Source organism: Bactrocera neohumeralis, chromosome 6 (genome assembly GCF_024586455.1).
Source record: "Bactrocera neohumeralis isolate Rockhampton chromosome 6, APGP_CSIRO_Bneo_wtdbg2-racon-allhic-juicebox.fasta_v2, whole genome shotgun sequence".
Classification (NCBI taxonomy): domain Eukaryota; kingdom Metazoa; phylum Arthropoda; class Insecta; order Diptera; family Tephritidae; genus Bactrocera; species Bactrocera neohumeralis.
The window spans coordinates 21,269,506-21,287,783 of record NC_065923.1 but is presented as its reverse complement, the minus strand read 5'-3'; the positions used below and the strand labels follow the sequence as shown (position 1 = coordinate 21,287,783).

The following is an 18,278-nucleotide window of genomic DNA, read 5'->3' as shown; positions in this document are numbered from 1 at the left end:
TCTGATTTTCATAATTTTTTTACGATTTCCCTAGGAGAACTTATGTTGCCATTGGATATGACAGGGACTGGAAAAAAATATAAATTTTCTGGCATGTTTATAAAAAACCATGTTCCTTAACAAACAAAAATATAAATTTAATTTTTTATTTTTTTTTTTATTAAATTTTTAATTAAATAGCAAATGTCAGTCTATTGCCCATTCAATAAACAGTTTTAATAGTTAGGTTTTTCTTATTCTATAGTAATACTTGAAAAAATATCGGTTATTTAAGACTAACATAATCAAAGCAAGCTTTTGTGCCCAACTGTACTCGCACTCCAAGCAATTATAAGAAAACAACAGACAATAATGTGCGCAGACGCAGCGTCGTCTACACCTACAGCATATGCCCACAAAAAAATACACAAAAAACACAAGTGACACTTTATATTCCCACACTCCAGGTTCCATGAGTCTAACTAAGTACATTGAAGTGCTATATCCATGTAAATGGATTTAGAGTACGACAAAGTTCCGCCCATGCCACTTATAAATACCAAAATAAAAAATGTCTCGTGAAAATATCAACTAGAAAAACTAACACATTGAAATGCTGAAATGCTTAAGCAGAAAGAATTATTAGTGTATAAATATGTGTGCAACGTTTTTTTCCAATTCCAAGTATGAGTGCAGCCAACTTACCTTGCTTGCAACCAGCATTTGCTATTGCACTAAAGTGCCCTTTTGCTATTCATTGGGGGTAACTAAAAATAGAGCAGCTCGAAAATACATGAAATCGCTTTTCGTTAAGCGAGTTCAAGTTTCCAAACTCACTAAATGTACAGAAATGCTGAGAAAAAGATGACAACTGCAGCGCGAATGCAACGGTAAGCTGACATTTTGACGTTGCAACAACAAATGCGTTGGTTGTCAAAGGTATTACAGGAATTTTTGTATAGATTTGTATTTATAATGTATGTAGTAGTTATGTTAATAATATATGTATGTATATATGTTTATATATGTGCTTAAAAGTATCTGCGCGCATGTGTTGGCTGACAAACAAATCCGCCACACGCCATTGGGGGGCTGTGACATTAAAATAATTGCTTCCGAAAGTCAACAGCATGATGTGGCAAGGAAGATATATGAATATATAAACATATATATTTGTATATGTGTGTATATTAAGCAGTTTTGTTCATATTTCGAGCTGCTGCTTTGAGTTCTCTTGAATATATGTATAAATAGACTAATATACATACTTACATGCTATACATACATATATACCACCATTACATATATTTTACCTTCGAAGTCCACATATGTAATTGCTTATACAAACTTCTTTACATATGTACGTGCCACCAAAAAGCAAGAATTCTTGAAATACTCTTAGCAACAACTCGCCCAAGCTGCGGACTCAATGTGCCGCGTATTTCCTTTCTGCTGCTAAAAATCTGTTTTCATTTAATACATAAATGGTCTATTTTTTTACTTTTTCCTGACATGATTTTCCACTTTTACTCCTCTTTAACGGTAAACATGCCGCCACAACTACACTTGCAGGCCACATGCCACCATTTACACACGCACACGCACATATACAAACGCGCATACATGCAACTGCCGCCAAGCGATTACTCAAAGCGCTGCCAACAACCACAACAACAACAGCAACAAAACAATAACAAATGGCGCATTAAGTGAATTATATTTTCATCCGGTGCATGCAACACGGTCTGGCGGGGATGTGTTGCTGTGCCAGTGGCGCGCCGCGGCATATGTGCGCACGCGTGCCAACCAATATCTCCACTCCACACCACTCCAGGCCAGTCCTGTTGCAACGTGGCACAGCGCTCGGGCGCACAGCAACGTCTTGCCGGCGGCTGCATGCATTTCGTGTCGCTTTTAATTGCTGCCACACCGAACGGGTCCGTGTATAGCCCGCAACAGCAGCGCCATTAACAAAGCTGCAACAACAACAATAACAACTTCGAAACGAACAGCTGCGCGCATGTGTGCGGCGTTTGTTGGCGTTGGCTGCTGTGGTGGGTGCCACATAGCGTTTGTGGCACAATCTCATTGCATTTGTGGCACAACCGCGTATATGTATTTGTAGTATATACTTACATATAACTGTCAGTGTCAGTGCGCGCTTTCTCACTCCTCCTTTCCATCCACCAAAAATGTTGACATTCAAAGTGGTGGCAGCGCCGCGGCCGCTGCATTCCCATCATACCAAGCAGTCACACGACCGCCTCCCTCTACACCCAAACCAGCCACCAAGCGTTGCTTCCGATGTAGTAGCGCCTTCAGCTGCCTTTGTGCCTATTTTTATGTGGCTGCTTATGCCGTTGATGGCTGGTGTTGCACATTCTTGTGGCACTCCTGCGAAGCTGCGACGCGTATGTGCGCGCTTAACTGTCGGCTAATTATTTGTAGAAAGCAATCGCCACACTTTGACTTTGGGGGCTGTGCTCGCACATGCGTTGCGGTTAGCGGTAGTTGGCGGCCAAAGGTTGACGGATGGCGGCATTGGCGTTGGCGTCGGCTATTTTTACATGCAACGTATGTACGTCTTGACAGGCGCAACGCTCGTTCTTTCGGCGTGACGGCAATCGGAGTCCGTTTCCATGTTAAGGGCAATGCGTGCGCACATATGGTGCAAATGTGACTCAAGAAATGCATTTCTGTGAAGATGCATATATGTACATATATACAAGAGTGTAGTCATATAAATATCATAGATTTATTTTATGTACTTACATGCCGTATGTGTGTGTAAAAAATGTAGGTAAAAGAAAGGAAAAGTATTAAGTGCCATTTCATGTGAAAAATGTAATAAATTCAGGCATTTATATATACATATGTATGTAAACCGGTTATATTTCAATTCGAATTACAATTAATTTCTTTATATAATTTTATTTTATATAATTTTTTATACCCTGATCAGGGTACATTAAGTTATGAGACGTCAGAGACCCTATAGAATATGTATGTACATATGTATATATAAATGATCGGCGTGATGAGCTGAGTCGAGTTAGCAATGTCCGTCTCTCTCTCATTATTTGAGATATCGACTCGAAACTTTGCACACGTCCTTTTCTCTTCAAAAAGCTGTTTATTTGTCAGAACCGTCGATATCGGACCACTATAACATATAGCTGTCATACAAACTGAACGATCAAAATCAAGACTATGTATGGAAACTTTTTTATTTGAAGTGATATCTTCACGCAATTTAGCATATAATAATCTCTAAGCTAACGCTATAATATCTGAATAAATTATTCAAATTGTATAACTGTAGGGTATAGCTGCCATACGAACTTAACGCTCAAAACCAAGTCCTTATATGAAAAACTTTTTTATTTAACAAAATATCTGCAAGAAATCTTGCGTAGTTTATTATCCAAGAAATTGTTACAATCTCAAAAAAATATTTTCAAATCGGACAACTATAGCATATAGCTGCCATATAAACTGACCAAACAAAATCAAGTACTTGAATTGAAAATTTTTTCATTTGTGAAGGGTATTTTAATACTTTTGTTGTTTTTGCCTTAAAATTTTTCCCTCAAATTAATATTATTGTTTTAATTCTTTCCATATAACATTTTCATCCAAAAGTCAGAGCAATTTACTTATGTACTGTCTAGCAACATGTTGCTCGCAACATATTGGTTCACAATATGGCCATTTAAAATATTATAAAATAATACAGATAGATAAATTTTACATTAATGTCAGAATGAAAATATCAATTTGATAGCCATATATCTGTTTCTCTTTTCTCCTGTTAGTGCATGCAACAAATGTTGCAAGTTGCAAATTGGCGAATTGCATTTGAAGTATTCTTCAGAAACTTGGTAGAAAGCTTCTTCTCTATAAATTGAAAGTAGTTCGATTATGCATTGCACGAAATTGTATCTATCCCACGCCCAAAAACAATATTGCCTAAAGCTGCATAGGGAGAATAAGAGCTGTGTCATGCAAGTGGCGCTATTTTTCGAATCGGTGAGACTATTTTCCTTCATCTTGAAATACAGCAATGAGAAAATAGTCATCATCGAAACAAAAGCTAATTATTGATATTTGGAAACTTTTATGTATAAATAACAAAATTAGTCCATAATTCAGGCTCTCCGATAATGAACGTAATGACTTCCGATTTGATTTTTCAGAAGTAAAAGTCTTTTTTGAAGAAACAAATGAAATACTTTACGTTTAGAGTTATTTGATCTGATAGTTAACTAATACTTAATATATTATATCATGGATGACAGTTAGTTATTAACTAAACAAAATCTGCCTCAATATCGTCGTGCCCTTGTTTCGTCACAAACGCTCTGATTGAAATGAATTCTGTTTCATATTTTAAAATCGAATGCTTTTTGCGCTTCCCATCTAGGAACAGTCGGAAAATGAATGCAGCAAAAATCTCTAACACTGCATGAAATGTTAATGGAATGTGTCCGCTCTAAGTGGTATAAAAGTTGGTTTCCGTCAGTGCTTATTTTACGGTTTGTGTATTGGCTAATTGCAGGGTGCAATTTGAACACTTGCTATAAAGTGTTGAATAGCAAATAACTAAACCAGTTGCTACTTCTCTTCCGTAGTTTATTGGTGAGTTTATATTTTCAACTCAGTGCGTTGAGAACAAATGATGTGTTTGAGAACGGTTGCATACATTTGTGTGGTGAATATGCGGTTTCTAGTAGCTGGGACACACACCGATAAAAGTGATATGTGATGTTGAGTTCAGTTTTTGTGAAAATTGAAAAATTATCGTTGTTTGTAGTTTATTTATACATATATATAATTCTATAACTAATCCAAGTATTATGAATAGCGTTATACAGACTGTACCGTGTATGGTTTTCAGCATAAATAATAAAAAGACATAATAATATGTATGTATATATATATATTAGTATTTAGTAATTTTTGTATATACAGTTGAACTTCCCTAACTCCAATCACCATATTCCACAAAATGTTTCAAGTTAAGTTACCGGTTAATTACCAGAGAGCGCTGCCCTAGCTCGAATCAGCTTAATCCCCGAACAAACTTCGAGTTATTAAAGTTGAACTGTTTATTGATTTATTTTGTTTTCTCTTACAATCATGAATTTGTTTTAATGTATTTATTTATTTTTCTATTTATAGATTATCTACGGTGCCGATGGTCAACCAATTCGTGCGGAGAAACGTGGACGCGGTAAAGCGCGTAACACAACGGGCAATGGAACACCAACAACTGGGGTAAGTGACGAGTTTTATTTCTCATTATCAGCTTTAGAAATAATTGGCGTAATAAAATTATTAATTAAGGTTAAGGTGAATGAATTTCGATCTATTTTAAAACCAAAAAAAATTTGAAACTATTTATAATTTTTTTTTTATGAATATTTTAAAAGTTTATATAAAAAAGTTAAATTACGCGAAGTTACCTGTGGTTAAAGGCAAAATGAAAACAGGGTGTGTCCATCATCTCACGATTTTCACTCTCGTGGTCATCAGAAGACAAAAAAGGTTATATGTTTAATCTCTACAAATGGTATTATAATGAGAAAAACCAAAAGGCTTAGATGTTAAATTGTTTATCTTTTCATGCGAAAAATGGACGCTACTTAAAAAATAGTTTTCGGCAAAAATATTTTTAAAAAATTTTCTGTATATTTTTAACTTTTCTGAACTTTTTTTAAAATAGCGCAATTTTCAAAATTTGATTTTTTGATTTTTTAGAACTTGAAATTTTGTTACAAGTCTTTCAATAACATTATTTTCACAAAAAATGCTTTTAAAATTCCTCCAGCTGTCTACATAGGAATTGTTGCAGCAGTGCTGACTAAATCGCTCGAGTTGCCACCTCTCTAAAAAGGCTGTAATTTCAAAAGTAATTCGAATTTTGAAAAACTCTTCTGAGGAGATATTTTTGAGCAATTATCGATATATGAACAAAAATTTCGATTTTTTTTATTTTTAGGTTAGAAAATCACATTGAATTGTGGATCATATATGAAGGTCACGTAAAAGTCTTTAGAACTTCTAACTTAGAACTGTAAGGCCTAAAAATGGCTGTTAAAGTGAGTTTTTCGTTGTCTTGAGTTTAAATATGGGTTACACCAGTCTCAAATGTTTCTCTGCACTAACTATTGGATAAGGTATTTATATGGAAGTTTTTGTAGCGATAGGTCTAACTTCCCTTACGAACGGTCGGGAGTAGTTGTTGACTATTTAGTAGTTATATTATGGTTGTTTCCTCTCAAATTACAAAATAAAGATCTTGGGACTTTAGGTGACCATTCTAGTATATTACCTAGAGATTTTTTAAAAATATTTTTATAAGAAATTTTGTAAGAGGTTTTAAAGGTCATATACTGGTTCAAAGTAACAGCGATTTACTTGGTATTAGAAAGAGTAGAGAGAGAGAGAAGTAAGAAAATATCAGATGGCTAAGCTTTCAGCAAACTAAGCTGAGAAACGATTTGGCGATGTAAGATCCTACTTAGCAACCGAAAAATTAGACAATAGAAGAACTTTCTGATAGGTTAACAATGAACTTTTAACTGAACAAACGGGCATTTAGACAGCATAAAGCCTTGCATGGAGGTCATCAAACAATTTCTCGCAATGAATCTGCTCGTCATGTCTAAGAACAGCATCTTTGCTTGAGAGAAAGTGAAGCAATGAAGCAGAAGTTTACCCTAACCTTGCATAAGCACTAAAAGATTGCGATATTCTAGATTTCTGTCTGCTGTATCCGCAACAACTGCTTGCCACATGACGCGGAAGCTGCTGCTTTTGCCATATATGACTGTTTGCGGCGACTAATGATGACATTGCCTGCTCTTGACTTGTGTGGCAAGCCGATAATGAAATGCCAAAAGCATTGTTATGGCAAACAAAAAAGTGCGCACATAAGCTAAGTTATCTATAATATTATATGTATGTATATATTATATATATATAGGTCTATGTATATATTTACACACGTTTAATGATATCGTGTATCAAATGCCTAGCTACCGCATGGCTAAAATGACAGCAGCAACTTCAAGTTGCGGTTGCCAGCTGCCAATGCCATTGCTATGCATAGACGTCCGGGTGCCATGCTATAAGCAGTAAATGTACATATATATACACACCTATGTATGCATGTGGCAACGCTGCTGCGCTGGTGGCGATGACAATGTCAAGGCAACCACGCCAAACGCACAGCAGTCATTGCTGCCACAACGGCGAAGACAATAAACTTTTATGCTACACCTCCGACTACAACTACGGCAACAACAACAACAATGACAAGAGACAATTTTCAGTGCGTTGACAAGAAAAGTTCACCTACCATTTCGATTTGTCTGTCTGGCAAGGCGTCTGGCGCGCGTCTGCTTCCAAGCGCATAGCTGGCAATTCATCAACAAAAGCCGGGCGAACATAAAGACGACAGCATAACAAAACAATTTGATGTTTGTTGCACTCACATGCGTACATATACACATACCAATATGTATGGATAGGTAACTTGCCGGCAGACAGCTCCAAGCAATGCCAGGCATCGAAATGACAAAGCATATACAAGTATTTGTCTGCGTGTGTGTGTGCTTATGCGTACTTGTATGCGCGCACCTCCCTCACCTGCTGCACTTGGCTCGGCAGTCGCTTGTGGCAAGTGTGTATATCCACCTAACACTCATACAACTTGCTTGCGTTTTCATTTTATATCGCACATGCAGAAGCTCACACGCTTTTATTTACACGAAATTGTACAAACACACATACATGCACATGCGCGCCTCACGTTCCACCGTTCGCCTCACATACGCGCCTCATGCCAACTTACCGTAATCTCTGTACATGGCGCCGCGTCGCAATCTTTCCGCGCTAACGCCTTTGGGGTTTAACGTCGCGGCATTAAATCTGCACTGTCGCTGGCGCGCTGCGACATTTTACACGAAAAAGAAGAAAAGGAGTAACAACAACAATGTGTGTAGCGACAAAACAATCAGTGAACCCACCAATCGTCCAAGCGATCTGCGGCGCAACGACATGTGTGTGCGCGCGCAAAGTTACGGACCGCGCGGCAGGTATGAGTAACATGCGCGCAAATGCATGGCAGACGCCAGTCCGACGACAGTTGGCAATGCGTCACCATTACACTTGACTTGTGCGAGCGCTAAGCAACAACGCTTTTTTCGTTGCTATTTTTTGTTCATTTTTTATTTCCCCTTAGGAGCGCGCGTTGCCTGCGTTAGCGCGTCGTTTAAGCTATCATCGTCATCAGCATTGCGGCAAGTTCACCGCACCACCGTTGCAATCTTTCATTCATTCATTCCCACACTCAATGCCGTGTGTGCGCGTTGTCTTTGTGTCAAAGAAATGCCGCCACATGACGCTTACAAATTGTTTTTGTGTGGCACATTCGACGGCGTTGTAGCTGCTGGTTGCCATAGCCATCGCACTCGACGTCGCCATTTAATGCCCATTACCCTGGTCGCCCATTCACCCAGTTGTGTGCCGGTCTGGCCACATTCACTTGCTCCACTTACTCCGCTTACATACCGTTACACGAGTTTGTTGGTGTGTTGCATGCTGTCTTTGGCTCAGCTTTCCATTGCCTTGTGTTGTGTACGGTCTCCATCTGGTTCAGAGCTTGCGAACCGCGTGCTCGTTTGCTGCCGGTTGATGTCTCAATGCGGTGTACGTTGCTCCCAGCGTTGCCATATTCAAAGGCGGAAAGTGCAAATAAATCTCTTTGGTGGTAGTGGGATGTCGTTTTACGGTGTTTTGAATAGATTTTACGGCGAATAAATTTTAATGGTTTCCCTCTAAACGGTTTCTCAAAAAATTAAGGTTCGATTTTATTTCAAAATTTCAATTGAAATTAACGATTTTTAGATATATTCCTTTATAGTTTTTGACAAAGCTGCTTTTCTTCCAACAATATGAAATATATACTCTAAACAGTTTTTAAACAACCCAATAAGTGTAAAGTCGATACATATCTTATAAAAGTACATAAATATTATCGATATTTTTTTGCTTTTTATAGTTTTATATACTCTTTGTAGTTTCTGAATAACACTTATCAGTTATTCATAATCTCGAAAGTAGAGCATCGATAAATTTACATAATGTTAGCGATAATTAATTGTTGATCGATAGTTTTTTAAACTCTTGGTGTTATTTAAAACAATATTATATGTTTAAAGTCGATAAAATATGATTATATTATCGATAATTCATTATTTTTCGATAGATTTATACACTATCGACTTTAATAAGCACTTTTATCAGTTATGCGCAACCACAAATGTGTAAAATCGATAACTTTGCATGATGTTATCGATAATTTATTATTTATCGACAGTCTCTTTACTCTATATAACATTTCAAACAATTTAATAAGTTTAAATTCGATAAAATAGAATTATGTTATCGATAACTCATTTTTTCCGATAGTTTTCTATATCCACGATAATATTTTAAATATTTGAAACACTCTAATAAGCACAGTTATGCGCAAGCACAAAAGTGCTATCGCTAATTTTTCCGAAAAAAACAAATTTAAGCAATATCGTATTGTCGATAACATGGATATTTTTATCAATACAATCAAATATATGTACATATACATATGTATATGTATGCAAATATGAAGTATCGTATTATCAATAGTTTTGATATTTATATCTTCACATTGCTTATCAAACTTTTCACGAATGAAATTCAGTTTAAAATATATAAAAATAATCGATAACTTTATGAAGCTATCGATAATTTATTGTCATTGGCAGTTTTCAAGTACTAAAAATACTACGAATGGTTTCCACTAAACCTCAAACATGTTTTCAGTGTTAAATATATAAAAATAATCGATATGTTTATATGATGATATCGATAATTTATTTTTATCGGCATTTCACAAATACCAAAAATACTATGGATGGTTTCCACAAAATATCGAACATGTTATCGACAATTTATTTTTTATCGATAATTTTAAACTCATAAAAATATTATAATCGATATATTTGCAGATCAGCTTTCACTGCATGCATTTATTTCTATGTAAATTTTACATCATTAAATTTTTAACTGCAATTTTTCTACCATAGTGACACACTGTATGTCTAGATTACAACAGGTAGGTGGAAAGACTACCGCGTTTATCAGCGCACTTGAGCCGTTCTTCTGTTGGAACACTCAAACTCCGCCACTTCACTTGCTGGTCGCGTATTTTGCGCATTGCCGTTTTTATACCATATCTTTGCGGCCACTAAGGCTAATGCCAGTCTTCAAAGGCTACAACAACTTTTGTACATAAAGGGAAGGCGCTACAGACCAGCAGCAGACGATTTGTCTGAGCACTAGGTGTTCCACCATTTAACTGCACGACAACAGTTTTCACTTACCACTTCCACACATCCACTCATTTACTCGTACCTTGGGCGCTTTGATTCGCTGTTCCCCCATAAAGAAACGCACAAATCCCTTTTGCGGACAGACAACTGCCAAGTCATAGCTTGTACTATGGCGCTGACACGCACGTTCACACCGCAAGCGAAGGCAATAGAGCGGCAGACAAAGCGTATCACACGCATCACGTGGACGCTGAACAGCACGAGCACGCCAATGAGGCCGGCGACACAGTCAATGCCACTGAAAACGGTTTGTGTTGATTTCGCAGACGATAAAATTGGGTACAACCACAACAACAAAAAAAAGAAAAATAATAAAAGTAAAGTTGCAAGTAGCCCAAATGTAGACCCGGCGGCGGCATTGACAAAAGCAAAGACAGGCGAAGGCAAAGGCAAATGTGCGCTCACGCAGCTCTTTGAGGGTTCCCCAAGCACCAGCAGCAACCTGAGCATTTGCCGTATATGCCGTGAAGCACACAAGAACCCAAGCGCTTTGACGTGTAAGCAGCTTCATGTCGATTAATATGAGCACTACGGTCGCTAACAAACCGTAAGCGGATGCCTCAAGGGTCACTTGTGCGCGCCACATGCCACATGCTTGCTCGTACTACGTTGCCACATCGCCATTGTCAACGCCGGCTCAGCGCACGTTGTCGTCGTCGCCGCCGCCGCCGCACTTGTCATTGACACTGCTTGCTACATATACCGTACGTACGACTCGACTGACTGGAGGGGCTACTTGGCAACATAGACACAGAAGATAGCTGCTTCTTAGTTTCCTCACATACATTTTAACTGCTTTGTTGGCTGCCGGTTGCTGCCAGCTGTCTGCTGAATGGTCTTGTTTGACTATTCGTTCGTTGGAGCGAAATGCTCATTCGTTCAGCAAGCGGCATACGACAAGCCGTCTTTGCGGAAGCCAACAACCCTCTTGGTTGACGGTTGACGGTCGCTTTTATTATGGTCGCAGCTTGGCAATGCTCTGTTGCTCTGCATGTTTTGCCGGCTGCCGGCTGCCAGCTACGGGTTGCCGGTTGCTGACGACTTCTGTGCTGCTCGTAGTCTCCTTGGTAGATAGCGCGTGGGTATTCCCAACAGTGTTAGTCGGGTGCTGGCAAAACATTGCTACAATTCCGCACGTGATGTATTCACTTTGTGGCTGTAATATGAACCCTTGGCAAGCCGGTTGCGTCTGCAGCCGGTGTCTGTGGCATGGCCGGGTCGGGCTTGTTGCTATTGTGCAAATGCTGTTGACGTCTGCCGGTAGTGGCCAGACGTGGAGCGCGTCGCTCGTTGTAAAGATGTGTTGAACATTTTTTCTTTGCCGCATTAGCCCTGCCCCCGTCTTCTTTGTCTATTATATGGCTTTGACACTCTACGTTGGCTGACTTTGACCCAAGTCGAACACGGAAATGTTTTTATCGTCGTCTGGTTTTATTAGTTTCAAGGGCAAATCTTATTTGGATTTGGGTCGCTTTTGATATGTAAGTGCACAGTTATGTTTTGCTACTTTGCGTTTTCTTTGATTGTCGCACCAGCCGTACGATGAACTTGGGTTATGATTGCTCAACTGTTGCTCAATGACCCTGATTTCACGCTGTGTCTTTTGTATAGAAATAACTTTAGTCGTTTACGTAATCTTCGACTGTGAAGCAGCTGTTGTTGCTTTCAATAAACTGCATCAGTTGGAGGGGAGTTGTAAATAGTCGTTAAGTTACCCTTCTTAACAAAGTTGTATTGAATTGGGTTGACCCTTTTCTGAAGACTAATTAAATTGATGATTTTGACTTCTGATCTCGCTAGGAAAAAGCAATTTTGAATAGAAAAAATTATTTTTGATTGATTGAAGTCTTTCAAAGAAGTGTCAAAAGAAGTTTGGAGGGTTAAAATAGCTTATAGTAATATTTTTGAAGAAAATTGTTAAAAAAAATAGTTTTTTTAAAAAGCTTCACATTTATCATAGAATAAAAGAATATAAATGAATTTTTTCTGGATATTGATCGACCAGGTCCGATCTGAATAATATATTCGTAGATTATAGTGTTGGCTTTAATGATAATTTATGCCAAATATCGTGAAGATATCTTATCAAATAAAAGAGTACATACTAAGACTTGATTTTGGCCGTGGTCTAATAAAAGTGGCTCCAAGCAGCTTTAAAACTTTAAACTTTGTTTCATTTTTAAGGGGTCAATATCCTTTTTTTAACTTATGAGGTCAAATTTTATCTGTTGAATTACTATTTTGTTTAGCTTAGTAAAGTCAACAACCTTTTTTCATTAAGCGAAGGCAACAACCTTTGTTTACATTTGGCTAAATGAACCTTTTGTTTACATTTTATGGTGTCAATGACCCCAATGTTTAATTTTTAAGGAGTCAATTGCCTCTATACTTATGAGCCTTTGTTTACATTTTATCGGGTGAATGACCCTTTGGTTTAACTTAGTAAGGTCAACAACCTCTCTTTGCATTTATTTAAATCAATGGCCCGTTTTTGTTTACATTTTCAGTTGTCAATGGCCCCTTTGTTTACATAACGAGTTCAATAAACTTTTCGTTTTGATTTAGCTAACAACTTTTTTTTACTTCTGGGGTCAATTACTCTTTTTGTTAACATTTTATGATTTTCATGATCTTTTACATTATGAGGCCAATGATCATTTTGTTTTGACATTTAGTTAAGTCAACAACTTGTATTTACTTTTGGAGTGAAGAGCTCGTTTATTTACACTTTATGATATCTATGACCTTTTTGTTTAGATTTAGTCAAGTCCATTACCTTTTTTACATTTAGTCAATACAACAACCGTTTAATGGAAAAGTAGTAATTTGATTTTAAAAACTTTTTTTAATACTTTTTCCCATATTTTTACTCTGAGGAGGGTATATTAAGTTTGGAAACTTCTAATCTCTATAAAATATATATTCAAAAAAAACATTAACTTTAATACCCTTCACAAATACAAAATCGTCCCTGCAGAAATCTTTGTATACCTTCTTATATTATAAGGAACTCGCAACAATATCAGGGCTTCGGAGCAGCTAAAGTTAATTTTTTTTTATTTTTTTTTACCACCTTGACACGGCAGCACTCTTATTCAGTTTGTTGCATACTTTTATGCGCGCACAGTACGTGTCTGCATTGTCTTTATGACTGCGAGTGCCACAGCGAGCGCATAGCGAAAGTTTCTAGTGTGACATGAAGACAGCAGCCTGCAGCAGACAGACAAATCCACTAACTGTAAAGTTTTTTAAATCGCTTTGTATGTGTATGTGTGCCATACCGAGTTGACAATAAGATAAAGTTACAATTTTGGCTGCATTTCAAGTTCACCAGTGACTTTTCAGCGTTTCCAGCCACAACTTCAACTGGTAATATGGACCGACGGTGTTTGTTGTACGAGTGAAAATGAAATGAAATTTCAATAAAACCAGCAAATGCGCTATGCTTTTTACAGCTAAGAACCCAGCGTACTAGGACAGTGTGGCATGCAACCAGCCGAACGACCGACCGACTAACTGCATGTCATGTGCTGGTTGGCTGGTGCACTGGCACACTTTTGCCACTGCGTTGCACTGCGCCCACATAGTGGAGTCGTGTTGTAGACAACAACAACAAAGCGTCAGCAAAGGATCAATTGCCGGATTGTAAACTTAGGTTGCACGCGCACATAACCTCAATGCCATTTTTTTCGGCAAAAAACACAGACACTTTGCTCCAGTTTCCAGCGCTGGTCTGTAAACGCGTGCCGGGCAGCATGCCACATCGCATAGCAATGCACCGTTGTCCAACTGCTGTGCATCCTCACTACATGTTTGCTTATCGATTGTTGGTCTAACCGGCGAGAGAAAACAAAAAGCTAAAAAAATTAGGTGCAACAGCATTCGCGTACGCGAAATTTTCATATTCCATTTGCAACACACATACATACGTACATACTCGCGTTGGTTGTGTGGCAGCCGATGGAGTTTGGCAATGTTGCACTTGGAAACTACAGTTTGTAAATTGTTTTTGTTGTTGTTGTATGTTATGTAATTACAGCCATTGGCTCTATCAGCGTGTCATCAAAGTGTTGCTACTTTATTGGCTGACAAATAATGGTTGCAGTGAGTTTTGTGCTGCCAACTTGTTGCACGTTGGTGAAATAAAGTTCCTAGTGAGTATTCAATGCAAAGCAGGAACTTTTTTTGAATGGTGGTTCCATATTAGATGTCAGTTTTATATACTTTTTGAAAACATACTCAACTTTTATTGAATATATCCAACAATTTTGAAAATTGTAGCATACATTCGGGCGTATTGACTTATTTGCAGCTCATAGAATCCACTAGAAGACTTGGATTTATAAATTCAAAAATCGATTGATTATTGACCAAGTCGTAGCCTAAATCTCAAACACATCTGGTAATATAAAATATTTCAATTAAAGAATTGCTTTAGAGTTCGAAAAACTTATATTTTTTGCCGAGGTTGGTAAAAAAAATTAATCATTTGATTGGATCATTAAATTCCCCACTCTAATTTCTACACAAATCTCCGCATAATATCAGGTACTATCACATTATATGCAACTTCTTAAATAACTTCCGCTAAAACCACCTGCTGCTCGCCACAATCACGCCACACTCATGTCAACATCACTCAATATCAAAATCGTTTGAGAAAAAATCTAATAAAACTGTCGTGTCTAACTGGCTTAAGCCTCTATGCGCTTCAGTGATTGGTTAAGTGACTGATTGCGCGTGACTAATCGCTGTCGATGGATTTCTAATTGACCACAAAGCTTCACGTACATGTCAGTCTGTCTGTCAGTTGTTGCCGCTGAAAGCCATTCGTAAGGTGTCACACGCATCCAGCTGTAGAGCGTAACATATTTAACAAGCTCCGAGTGTGTTTATATTTATCTACGAATACGTATCTAAATATAAATAGATATGAATATTTTTTTTCAATACATTAGGGTGGTTATAAAATTTTAATTTTATTATTTTTTTATATTTTACGAATATTTGATGTTTAACTAAAATGTAAATAGATGTGAACAAATTTTTTAAGTACATTAGGGTGGTTGTAATTTTTTATTTCTATTAAAAACACTTATTTTTTGGGCAAAATTTAATTAATTTATATAGACGAGTACTTATTTAAATATAAATAAAAAATTATTTTTTTTTTACATACATATTAGGGCGATTTTAATATTTCTATGAAATTTAATTATTTTTTCAGCACTATTTGACTTTTACTTATCCCCAAATGGAAATCTTTATATAATTAAGTGCCAATATTTTATATAACTATATAATTAGGGTGGTTCTAATTTTATATTTTTATTTGAAATACTTATTTTTTGGGCAATGTTTAAATTATACTTACCGACGAGTATACTTTTAAATGTAAACACTTATGAATGAGTTTTTCTGAATATTTCTTTTACATTAGGTTGGTTCTATTTTTTACTATCATTTAATATTAGCAATATTTCATTTACATTCTTTACGAGGGAGTTTCTGAATATACATATTTTATTGCTACAATAATTTGTTCATACATTAGGGTTGTTCTAATTATTTAATTTCATTTAAAAAATCGATTTGTTGAACAAAATTGGACTTTTATTTGTCTGCAAGTGTCTATCTTAAAGTAAAAAATGTAACTTTTTTTACATATTTATCATATCTAACATTGAAAATAGGACATATATATGTATGTACCTATATTTATCTATTGATTTTGGAAAAATATGAATTTTAATTTTTTTCATTTAAAAAATATAACAGCAAAAATTTCAAAATTTACAATAAGATATATACATATGTATGTACATATATATAACGACCTAATGCTCTAATATGAAATGGGCTCATTCTCCAACTATGTTACGACCCTAATTCCCTAATAAGTTAGGAAATTCTTTTGTAAAGGTAAAAACTAGAATAACAAAAATCCCACCCTATTAACCTCATTTTTATCTTTTATCAATATTTTAAAAAAATTTTAACTATCGAAATTGTTACTTAAAACAACAAAAAACAGGTAAACAGAACAACCCTAATACATTTATTCTCCTACTATATTACGAAACCTGATTCTCTAATAAGAAAGGAATTTTTGTCAACTTAAAAAATAGAAAAACAAAACATTGTATTTACTTTAAAATTTTAAAAGAAGAAGTACCACCCTAATACTCTCATTTTCAATACCTTTAAAAACTTCTGTAACTAACGAAATTGTAAATTAAAAGAACAAAAAACGAGGAAAACAAAACAACCCTAATGAATTCATTCTTCAATTTTATTAAGACCCTAATTCCCTAATAAAAAAAGAGTTTTTGTCAAATTAAAAAAATACAAAACAAATTTTTTTAAATTTTTAATAGAAGAAGTACCACCCTAATACTCTAATTTTCATTTTTTATCAATACCTTAAAAATTCTGTAGCGAACGAAATTGTAAATTAAAAGAACAAAAAACGAGGAAAACAGAACAACCCTAATGCATTCATTCTTCAGTTTTATTAAGATCCTAATTCCCCAATAAAAAAAGAATTTTTGTCAAATTAAAAAAATACAAAATCAAAATTTTTTTAAAATTTTTTTATAGTACCACCCTAATACTCTAATTTTCATTTTTTATCAATACCTTAAAAATTCTGTAGCGAACGAAATTGTAAATTAAAATAACAAAAACGAGGAATACAGAACACCCCTAATGCATTCATTCTCCAACCACGCGTCAAGCAGTCTACACAGTTGCAAAGCGATTACACAAACTTTACAATTTCCTCATAGCTACAATGCAACGCACAACCAATTAACGGCACACGGCAATCGACCAACAAATGGCTACTAAGTGGCAGCAGCAAAAAAAATCGAAATCGCCGTGCCACCACTCAATATGTCTGCTGATGTTGCACATTGGTTGCCGGCATGCGTTTATGTGCGTGTCCACTGCACTGGTCACACTGCAGTTGTCGCAGCAACCACACCAGCTTTACAATGTTGAAGAACTGCCATTACACGTTGTTGTTGTTGTTGTTGTTGTTGTTGTATAAACACCACGAGGCGCGTGGTGGCAACAAAGCTAAACCGTTTGACATATCAGCTTTTACGATTTGCTGCTGCTTTTTTTTATGCTACTCTTTTTTACCGCCTTTGTTTTTGTCATGCCTGGTGCTGCGCGCACTTCTTTGCGGCCGTGAAGTCATTTGATGTTTTACGTCATGCCGGGCGCGCACACACTTTTACGCTTACACATATGACGTACATATAGCTAGGTGAGCGCGCGCGTTCAAATAGTCAATTTGTTTGCATGACAGTCAGCGCGACGCCTGTCTTAACGTCTATGACGCTGCCTTTGCGTACAACGACAACAAAATGCGGCAATCAAAGCAAACGGCGCGCCGCGCCACCGCGACCTGCATCACCCAGAGGCGCGCGTTGTTAAGCGGCATAATTGAGACATTTTGGCCTTGGCGCATGCCATTACGTGTGCGTTAATAACAGCGTAGCACCAAGAACAACAACAAAAATACGCTGCCACACAATGATTTTTGTATTAGTGTGTGTGTGTGTGTGGTGAGTGCATGTGCGTGCGCGCCTCACTGTCAGCGTCTTGACAGCAACAGATACCACACTAGCGGCGCGTTGTGTCTGTCCCTGGCAGTCATGCAACTGACACCTGCCCCTTCTATTGCGCGACTCGTCGTTCACTGAAAAGCGACAACAACACACGTTCCAATGGCACGGTTCAACCGCATTTCAATGTACGTTCAGCTTTTGGGGGCTCGTCTCGCTGTGGCTGCCAACACACCATGTCGGTCGTATGCCTGGTGCTTGCCACCATGCCAGACGCACGCGTCAT

General features: G+C 37.0%; 1 protein-coding gene across 4 annotated transcripts in view; it reads left to right on the top strand.

The window, feature by feature from the left end:
• The window catches only part of LOC126761298 (DNA N6-methyl adenine demethylase), a 315,064-nt gene that overhangs the window by 70,194 nt on the left and 226,592 nt on the right, over positions 1-18,278 (top strand). For all 4 annotated transcript variants that reach the window (XM_050477348.1, XM_050477349.1, XM_050477350.1 and 1 more), the window contains one exon: positions 5,161-5,256. In XM_050477348.1, the coding sequence (XP_050333305.1) occupies positions 5,161-5,256 (96 nt within the window). The remainder of the gene's footprint in view (positions 1-5,160; positions 5,257-18,278) is intronic.